General features: G+C 33.3%; 1 protein-coding gene across 2 annotated transcripts in view; it reads right to left on the bottom strand.

The window, feature by feature from the left end:
* The window catches only part of LOC117123829 (disheveled-associated activator of morphogenesis 1-like), a 58,668-nt gene continuing 47,674 nt past the window's right edge, over positions 1-10,994 (bottom strand). For both annotated transcript variants that reach the window (XM_033269856.1, XM_033269855.1), the window contains 11 exons: positions 10,404-10,508; positions 9,161-9,562; positions 8,788-9,045; positions 8,347-8,453; positions 7,826-7,914; positions 7,226-7,440; positions 6,513-6,574; positions 5,923-5,983; positions 5,364-5,495; positions 4,715-4,885; positions 1-3,290 (listed from right to left, as the gene is read on the bottom strand). In XM_033269856.1, the coding sequence (XP_033125747.1) occupies positions 3,057-3,290; positions 4,715-4,885; positions 5,364-5,495; positions 5,923-5,983; positions 6,513-6,574; positions 7,226-7,440; positions 7,826-7,914; positions 8,347-8,453; positions 8,788-9,045; positions 9,161-9,562; positions 10,404-10,508 (1,836 nt within the window). In that variant the 3' untranslated portion in view covers positions 1-3,056. The remainder of the gene's footprint in view (positions 3,291-4,714; positions 4,886-5,363; positions 5,496-5,922; positions 5,984-6,512; positions 6,575-7,225; positions 7,441-7,825; positions 7,915-8,346; positions 8,454-8,787; positions 9,046-9,160; positions 9,563-10,403; positions 10,509-10,994) is intronic.

Genomic DNA, 10,994 nt, shown 5'->3' with positions numbered 1-10,994 from the left:
TACAAGTGGTTCACCCAATGATGTATTTTAATAGAATCAAAGAAACACAGCATTGAATACGACATTCAAGGTGATGGAAGATTGTTGAAACAAGTCAATAATTATCACTGTGATGCATCATGGCAGTTTTTAAAAAATACAAATCCAAATAATTACAAATTATTAATAATAAATAAATATTAATAATTATTAATTATGAAGGTGCCACTAACAGAAAAAATTAGCATAATTTCCAATAAGATCTGGGTGACTGATACTACTATAAACAGTATTTCAATATTGAGATATATTTAAATAATATCCACTATAAACACTGCTATAAAAGTGGTTTTCACAATGTTTCAGTATTCATAGTAATTTACAAGTGAAGTATATAAGGTGATTAGGAGCGTATTACCTTAACACAGAATACATATACTTAAATACAACATGTAATTGACATGTAAATTTTTACCAACTGACTCGATCCAGACCAAAAGATTATCACCAACATTTAGACAGAAAAAAAAACACAGCATAACAGTTCTGACTATATCCAATACTCCCAAGTGATCCACACAATTTATCATCTGATTATTATTCATTTCTATGTGTTCTTGTGTTACTGCATATAAATGTATAATATATTTACAAATACAGTATTAATAAACACTTAATATTTACACGCCAAAAATATTTGGGTAACAAAAGGGTCACATAATGTTCTATTTCAGTCTACTTGGAGAAATTTGAACATTGTTTTGACAAGATATCAGCCATATATAAAAGTGTGGCTGAAATTGTGATGAATGTCCATATGCATTAGTTAGGCAAGACTTTTTTTTTATACATTGATGGTGAACCCGCTGCCCGCCAATAATGATTTTGAATAAAAATAAAATTTTATTTTTGGCCCATTAGCACACCTGCCGCCATGGGAAAAATAGAAATTTCAGGAAAAAAAAAAAACACATCGGCAATGTGCAAATTATGCTTGCCGCTGCCTTGAAATTTTTATAAATAAGATATGTATTTCTTCCTGTTTATATAAATTTAAAGTATTTAACTATCCCATTACTGCACTGTTTACATTCACCAATAAAATTTCAACATTTTCTCCTCCATCTGGATATTTTTGGCAAAACCATTTGCTCAAAAAAAAAAAAAAAAAATTTTTATTTTCCAGCCCCACCTTCTCTGATGATACAATGTATAAAAAAAAACCTAGCCTTATTATAAGTTGAAACAAATTATTCTAAAAAGAAATTAAGATTATTGTACTGTAAAAAATGTTGAAGTTTAGGTATACTATTTTTACAATATATGTCTAATAACTGAACAAAAATTATTTTGAATTTATAAATGAATCTTTCAAATTTAGACACCATTACAAGGTTTTAAGTAGATATACAGTGAATGTCATGCTAGTGAATTAAATAATACTTTATACTATTTGTATCAAATTTCATATTTAAACTATTTGTATCAAATTTCATGTTTATTTTTTTTTTCATGATGGTAATTGATAGTAAAATCATATTTACACTTTTTCCCAATGAACCAAATATATTTAATTATGGATATTACTTCACACATGTAACAAACTATAAAATAAAACATTACAATATGTTCTGCCTACAAACACATCGGCAATGTGCAAATGGACAAGTTATTTTTCTTTGCCTTTCCTTTTTTCTTTCTTCTATAAACTAAACACAGACAATTCAAGAAAGCATTCAAAATACATTGCACATTTTACAATTTTAAGCCCCTAGAAAACTATTTGAAACTGAAATGAAATTACAGATATATTTCAATGGATCAGGCAACAATGAAAGAAAAACTGGGTTTGTTAAATCTCAATATATACAATGTGTTAACCTGTAACCCAGACGAAGAGAAAAAATTCAGAAGCCACCAATATATTTGCATGTTATAAAAACAACAAAATTGTAACTTTTAGCAAAGACACCAGAAATACGAGATAGAGCACTCGCATAGCAAAAATGAGGCAGAAATTGGTTCACACGTACGCGGCGCCCTTTCCTTTTTATAATGCAAGTTTTCTATACTTGGTCCAGACGTACAGAGCGCCCTTCTGTTGCTAAGTATATCCAGATGCACACGGCGCCCTTCTTTTTCCACTAATGGAGGAAAACTTTTTCTCTAATCAGAGTCCGGTCATACGATTTTGCGCTTTTGTGTCTGTCATTTTATTGTTTTGATTTATTTATGCCTACTTGTTTGTATCTTATGGATAATGGCAACGATTTCTATATCCGCGAAAGGAGGTTATAAATTCACAGTTATGTAACGGTGGCACAAGTTTTTTAGAACCAGCCGTACTTGTTTGTATTCCCACCATGCATTTCGGTGGAACAGTTTTTTTCTGTGGAGAACTCTATCTTGTGTATCTAGTATCTTTGCTTTTAGTTGTCAGATGTAGATAGATAGTATATGAAAAAATAACATGTAATATAGTGAAAATATCAAACTAGATCATTTTTGACAAAACATTTGATTTTTTCAAAACTTTTAGCCTTGTCCAGCTCTCGTGGGAACATGTAACAAACTGTATGTACATGCATTGGTCACATGCTTGCCAACTATGTTGGATAATCCTATAATACAAATGTTATATTGATAAAAAAGAAAATATTTAACACTTGATACGAAAATGCTGTAGCAATATGTCATCCACATACTAAATATGCTCCACTTTTATTAATTGTCAGCAAAATAAATAATAAATTATTTATTTTAATTGACTTTGGAATCTGATGACTACATTTTCACATTTCACATGTTAAACAACCATCTTTATTAAGATAATAAATAGTAAATAATTTGATAACCTATTTTATGTAATATGGACTGATACTGTATTAAGTACACAAACTTAGCTACTATAGGCTTACTGTATTAATAATAGTTTACAATGTGCATAAATAATTATTGACCAATAAACTGAAAGAAATTTATGTTCTGAACCTAAAACCCAATCATAAATATGAATGACTAAGATACATAGTAGTATTACAACAAGAAACTTGATGAAATTTGAAAGACATTTCCTGTTAGTATGCCGATACATTTTTCTTTCCCGTCCGTTCCCGACTATTACTGTTTTCTGCTGAATCTTTTGCATTTCGTCGTTTATTGCGTTTGATCTTTGCCATGTCTTCTCCAAAGACGTCTCCTGTTCGCAGGGCTGATATGAGGTCATCAAACTCGCCAACACCATTCTTGCCTTTTCCTTTGCCTTTGTTGTCTTGCCCTTTCTTATTCTTCTTTCGTTCTTTTTCCATTTTCTGTGTAAATGAAATCATTAAATTGTTGGAATATATTCATGTGGTTTGTAATAGTATACAAATTATATACATCGAAAGTCACAAAATGGATTATAAATGGTTATACACAATTTTGTTACGATAAATCTTAGACTAGAACTAGAATGTATAATGCCACCTTTCCAACATGCAACAGCAGAAATGTATACTCCTGGGTACTAAGAATAGAAGATCCCAAGGCAAATTGCACAAGGGTTTCAAACACCCAACCTCATATTTAATGACAGGCCTTTGAGGAAGTAGACAGATTTGTAAAATGGTGTGATAGCAATTATTTAGAGCTAAACATCAAGAAAACTAAAGAATTAAAAATTGATTTTAGAATTAAAAAACCCAAAATTGACCCACTTGAAATCAATGGATCAGAAGTTGAACAAGTCGATAAATATAAATATCTAGGAACCATAATTGATAAAAAACTTACTTGGACAGACCAAGCTGAAGTAACTGTTCGCAAAGCTAATCAGCGTCTATACTTTTTAAGAAAACTTAAACATTTCAATGTCAATGAAAATATTCTCCTACTCTTCTACAAGGCTGTTATACAGAGTGTTCTGATGTTTAATTTAATTTGTTACTATGGTAACATGTTTGAATACAGTAAAAATAAATTTGAACGTGTTGTCAAAAGAGCAAATAAGTGCATTAATGGCGATAACGTCTTGCCTAGTGTTAAAGAACAATATTATAATCGTATTGAACAGAAAAGAGTGGCAGTTATGCAAGATGATATGCATCCACTAAGTTTATCCTTTAGGTCTAACTTAACGGGTAGATTAAGAGTACCCCCTAGAATAAGAACGGCACGCTACCGACTTTCTTTTGTTCCACAATGCATTTTTAATTATAATTACCATGTTAACCATCGATAAATAAATTTCTGGTCTGTCTCTGAGGTATCACAATAATAACAACACTATACACCACTATATACCTGTCTCTTATACACATCTAGATGTGTATAAGAGACAGCAATAAAGCTATCTTGTATCTTGTATCTTGTATCTTTGATTGTAGCTAATGATTGCAAATGTAAAGGGGAATATCACAGGCCGAGTATAAAGAGAGAGCCAATACTAACATATTATACAAATAATTTCTGGGTTGAGGGACATAATTCAAAATATAGCAAGAGGTGATCTGGAGATGAAGTCGAGGGACATAGTAGAGCCTCCAGATTATCAAGGGCTATATTCTGAACTATGACCCAATTAAAACCCAGTAAATATTTGTTTTATAAACCACTACATGGATTATAGGCATTAGATGCCACGGCTGGAACTATTGCCCGAATATTAACCAATCAAATGCCTGGAATCTATGTAGTCGGTATATAAATTTAAATAATAGACACAAAAGCCTTGCGTGCCAATGAGTGTCATTACCTCAACCTCTAATCTGGCCCTCTTTTGCTCTTCCTCTCGTTTCTTCTTGAAGTTGATGTTGTCAATTTTTGCTTCATTGAATGCTTGCAAGAATGCAGCAAATGTTCCAAAGAAACTTTCAGGCTGTGCTTTACTTGGATCTTCCCCAAACATTTTTACCACATCAGCAAACTACAACACAGATTAATAAGATTCTAAGTGTGTACACTCAACATGAAAATTAACTCATGAATTATAAAACATAAATAACTGTTATGTTGATGCTCAACTCCATCATGCATCCTAATATACAGAATATGAGCCTCACACACAAAATCATTCTAATAATGAACAAGACCTTCTCCCCCAGGGACGAACATGTGTACACTATAAACAGTGACATATCTAATAGGGTGTACACCCACAGAAAAAGTTTGTCCACACAAAAAAAATTAAAACCTTGCTTTTCCCAGACTCAGAAAAATAATGGAAAAAATAGAAAACTATATTCAAATTTAAGTCTGAGAGTGCCATTGCTAGCCACCTAGAGGTGCCATAATCATCACCCTCTACTATGAATGCTCTTCCCTGGGCCCCCTCTATTACAAATTCCTGGATCCACCACTGTTGTCCTAATTACCAAGACTCTATTTATGAAGTTGAATCTGACCTTTGATTTTGCCTGTGATATTTGTGCCTCGAGTTTGTCAAAGTTTATCGTAGCAAGTGTTATGAAGTCGCTCATGACAGGAACAAACTTATCGCCTCTTTCTGGAACACGATCTTTCTGGAACTCTAATTCCTAAAAAACAACAATATTCTAAGTACTTTTTTATTTGTTCTTCCAATACCTTTCACATGCACTGTCTACAACTCACAGCAGTAGAAAATATCATTAAAAAAATAACCACCCTTTTTCCACCTTTTCCCCCCAGTTTTATTTATATTCAAAATCTATACCTCATTAACCATTTCCAAGTCAAATATGCTTTTTGTTTCTTAGAAAAATTAGCTGTACAACCTATAAAAAAATGTTTTCCCTCTGGAACCTGACTTTAAAGAACATGATATAGGTTTTAAAAATGATTATGTAATATAGAAATACAAAGCAAAGTGAATTGCAGTAAAGTTAGCATATAAAACATATATATATGTATCACAATTAAATTCCATGAGTATTAATAAAACTACTTGCAATATACAAAAGCATGGAATTGAATTGAACATACAGTTTTAACTTCTTGTAGTCCAGCTCCTATTTGCTTAATTTCAGTCTCCAGTTCCCCCATGCTAGTTGAAAGAAAAAAAAAAATATTTACAATACACTCGAATTTCATTTCACTTTATGTGTCTCGAAATTAAAGAAGCGAGTCCACGGTAAAATAAAATATTATAAATTTTAAACAAAAAGAGACAGAATTATTATAAGTGAAACAAAGTCTAACCTAAGATTATTAATAACTCCCAGCATTAGTGGCAACATTTTAAGCTTCAGTACCATAGACAATCAAATAAATGCTGCGCACTCAAAACACTTTCAGGAAATTGAAAGCAGAGAAATTATATTTTGTACGTAGATCTATCTGTCCTTTTGCAGTTTGTCCAATCTATTTCAAATACTCATCGACTTGTGCAATCAACAACACTAAATCAAAAAGAATCTTGAAAATATCTTACTTTATTTATTTAATGATTTTGGTTAAAACTGGGAATTTGCACATTTGTTATAAGGTTGTAAGATTGAACTTTGAATGTTGTTAAAGAAGACACTTGTGTTATAGAAGAATTGACTAAAATTAGAAAAAAAAAGTTTACTCACTTGACTTTACATGCAAAGGGTACATCTGGAATCTCTTCTTCTAGTCGGTAAACATCTGGAAACTACAAAAAATAAAATGATATCACATGATTCATGTCGGCAACACCTCTCACTTTTGAGCCTCATTAGATTAGCATGGCACAAATGGGGCACATTCATTGTGTGTAGCATTGCTCCTCTATGTCAGTAATGCTAGGCATAATGTACCCAGAGTGCCCTCTGACGAGAATGTTGGAAGCAATTGGAACGCAGATCTTATGTTGGTTATGTATAGACATATACACCACTATACACTATGCTCTTTGATGCACTGTCACACACCTCAATCTAGTTTCATTGCCTCTGAGTCTTGCGGTATTTTAGGCCTAATATTCAAGGTAAATCAACTTGTTATCTGTTTATAAACATTTACAAATTTTAATGAACATTCTGCCTCAGTATGTAAAATGCAAGGTAATAGGTAGTTTTCGCCGCACAACGTTAACATTAACTTTATCGCTAGTACCCAACATGCAACGCGACAGCTCCGCCCTTCTGTAAACAAATCGAAATATGCATAAGTTACGTAAATCTGTAACTAACGCAAGTCGAGCACGTAAAATCCTGAAATTAACATACTCCGCAATGCAAGATGAATAAATTATGACATCATCCGTTAACGTTAGTTAAGGTTAACGTCGTGTGGCGAAAAATACCTAATAAACATACAGTACCTTAACCTCAGTCATCTGCAGGAGATAGTGAAGCAGTGTCATATTCTTGTTCATACTTGATTTAGTGTCTACAATCTTGTTTAAGCTGGCTACCTTAAAACCAGAGGCATTTCCTCGTGCACCTTTGTTCATGTAGTTGCCGTATGCTAGCACTATCTCAAGTAAACGTTTTAACTTTCTGCTGCTGCTCACTTGCTTTGATGCCTTTAACACAGCTATAAAATAATTAATAAAAATAATTGATTAATATTAAATAATAATAATAATAATAATAATAATAATAATAATAATAATAATAATAATAATAAAGAAGATATGGTTGTGTTGTGCTTTAACCTTTAATATGTTCATGTTTTGTATCTTCTCATTTTAATAGTTAATATACTTCTTAAAGATAGGACAATGTAATGCTCTGTGCCAGACATGCATAAATATGGTCACTGACCATATATAGGCACATCATGTCTATATATGGGCATACAACAGTTTTTTGTCAATAGACATGTGCACTAGTGCCTATGAGTCTAGAGCTTTTGCTTTGCCAGTATATTTATCTTCATTTAAAATTAAAATTAAAATTGATGTATTAAAATGGTTTACCTTCTACTTTAGGCTTCACATCATTCATTCTTTCTTGAAATTTCTTTTTACAATACAGAGCTTTTAACCTCTGTTCATAATGAACAATTCTATTAAAAAACAAAAATCATTGAATACATACTAAAATAAATTTTTGAAAATGTTTTATCATCACCATTTTGACACCAAAAAACCTACCACCGCAAGTAATATAAATCGCAATAGCAAAATTCTTTCCAGAAGATATATTGGGGGCTTGGCAGATAATACAGTGGCGGATCAAGGAATTTGAAACAGGGCCTGGGGAGGAATATCACAGATGGAGGGTGTACACCACCTCAGCCCCACCATAGTTGAGGCTGAGGTAAAAACGTTTATGATTATGGCACTTCAATATGGCCAGAAATGGCACTCTCAAACTTCAATTTGAAATATAATTATCTTTCTAGATTTTTTAAATAATTTTTAAACATTTAGGCAACTACCCACCCTTGAATCTGCCACTGATAGAGTAGAAAGCAATATTATTTGAAAGTGCATACTTGCTCATGTCTAGTAAGAATCGGTCAGCCCTTGCCATGTTTTCCTGATCCTTTTCATGCTCCTTCAACATACTCACTTCTTCTGGAGATGGGGTGAATTTCAAAAGCTAAAAACAAAAACATATTATAAAATAATGATCATTATTCTGTAACATTAACATATTAGATTAACATATAATAATATTAAAGTTTGATTGTTTTCTTCAAACTATTGAATATGCGTGGTCAGTCTAATTATTTGTTGATACATTTCTATGAAAAGTTTGGTGTTGCGTGCAGCATTAGCATGCGCACAGGATGATTTAACCGAGTTGCGCTGTTTGCACAGGATTTTCCAGCAGCTCAGTAAAACTAGCCTAGTCAATCTTCACTGGCACACCTTGCACTGAACTGTATATTCTTAACATGAGTAGTGACAATATACTTCATTAATTCCTGTACCTGCTCTAGCATGTCCTTTGGAATATCCTCTCCTTTGTCCATCTCCATTATGGCTTTTGTCAACTCTCTGTTTGTAAGTTTTATACGCGACAGTAAGATAGTACAATTCTGTGCTCTCCTACCATCAATCACAGACAATTCCTTAGGCTTGGATGGAGTACGGAAGCTCCCATAACCAGGATCATCTTCCTCTGTTCTTGGCTTCTGGTATGCTGAAAATGTCTTGTCAAATTCCTGGAAGTCCATTAGTTTGAGAACCTAGTAATTAAAGATATATAGACAGTTACAAGTAAGAATTTTTGTTATAGGAATCATCACAAATTAGTAGAATATTTTTAAACCATTCAAAGTATGATAGCTAATAAGTATTTACCTTCATTTCATCCAGATCTAGCCATACTGTTCCCACTAACTTATTGTCGGGAAGTTTTGACCAGTTGAAAGACTTAAGAGGCTGTGATGGCTTGGGAATGTTTTTTGTTTTCTTTGGCACTGCAGTGAATCCACCGATGCCTGGTGGTGGAGGAGGTGGCACCATGCCTGGAGCACCGGGGAATGCCGGGGGTGGAGGAGGTACACCACCCATTCCTGGCAGAGGAGGTGGACCAGGTGGCATTGGTGGTGGGGGTGGCCCACCACATGGAGGTGGCAGTGGTGGTCCTGGTGTAGGTGCAGTACTACTTAACTTCTGTTCATCTGAAAGGCTTGGAGACATACTTGAGACATCTTTTACTAAGTGTTCCAACCTCTCTCGTTCACCTTTTTCCCTATCAGCCTAAAATACCAACAAAATAATTGGTTAATCTTTTGTGTACTTTCCATATTCAAATTTTCTTCCAAAAATGTGTGTTTGCACAGCTCTTAAATGTGGGTATCAACACTCTAGCAGTATGTAATTGATTAAGGGGGCCACGTGCAGGATTTAGCACAATGGTTACCATGTATAATTTAGGGCAAAAAAAAAAAATTTGTGTTGGTCATGTTTTGGGAAAATCCAAAAAATGGGTAGGTCGGTAGGAAAACTTTTTCTTTTTTTAATTAACAACCAAAAATTTGTTTATGCCTAAGTAGTAGAAAATTCACATCACGTACCATCCAGCAAAATAGTCTACGCCTTGGTCCCCTAGCATGGCAAAGATTATTTCAGCTCATATTTGCTCAATAAAAATAGTGTTCGTTGTAGTAAAAAAAAAAAAAAAAAAAAAAAAAAAAACAATGCTGACGCTGAATTACGTAAAATTTTGGTTGGTTGGGCAAGGCCAACACAATAATTTTTTTTTATCTGGCCTTAGCTAAGCTTTGCTGTTTTCAAGGCTGCTTTCCAACAAGTTAAATTAAATTAAAAGTACTACACTACTAAATGTTGAATTGGCAAGTGGAAAAGGCAGGGTGGCACAATCTACAGCCATTATAGTGGCTCTGGTTCAAGCAGGATGCTCGCTTATGGTTCTGGTTTGTACTAAAAAAATGTATTTTTGAATAACATGTACACAAAAAAAATGAGAAAAAGCTAATACCTCGGATCGAATAATTTGTAGTTAATGCTGGTTTGTACTAAACACAATGTATGTTTGAATAACATGTGTACAACAAAAAAATGAGAAAAAACTAATTACCTCAGATCGAATCATTTGTAGTTGCTGCTCATACTCAAATTTGATCCTATCGTGGTCTGATTTTTGTTGTTGTTGCATGGTTTTCAACGCACTCATTGCCTCATCCTAATCCAAATTAACCATAAAATCAAAACATATTCGAAAGTCATTTAATATTAAATATGTACAGTATCAACAAAAATATCAAAAAGAAAATCTAAAAATTAAAAATTATAGGATTTATAAACCAGATGAATCTTCATACATTTCAATTACTTAAACGTAGAAAAAACTAAAGCCGGGCATTCACTGCGTCGTACAACAGTCGTACGGATTCACTTCATTGTACAACAGTCGTACGAAGAATCCAACTCTGCTCCCATGAGCGCTAGACGACACGACGCCGTCTCATGATTGCCAGTGGCAGTCTGAATGGATCAACACTGAAAACGATCTTGTTACGTGCGCGTCATGGCGTTGCTTTCTCTTCAGATTCGCATCGCCTGACGGCCATCGAGCACTACTAGTGCCCATCTTGATACTTTCGTATTTACTTCAACTTTCAAGAAAAAAATACAACGCAACATTACACCAATGCAACATTACACTAAA

This window comes from Anneissia japonica, unplaced genomic scaffold, assembly GCF_011630105.1.
Source record: "Anneissia japonica isolate Jap-2015-1 unplaced genomic scaffold, ASM1163010v1 scaffold287811_len124530_cov185, whole genome shotgun sequence".
NCBI lineage: Eukaryota > Metazoa > Echinodermata > Crinoidea > Comatulida > Comatulidae > Anneissia > Anneissia japonica.
The sequence above is the reverse complement of the archived record's forward strand: the minus strand, read 5'-3'. Positions and strand labels throughout refer to the sequence as shown.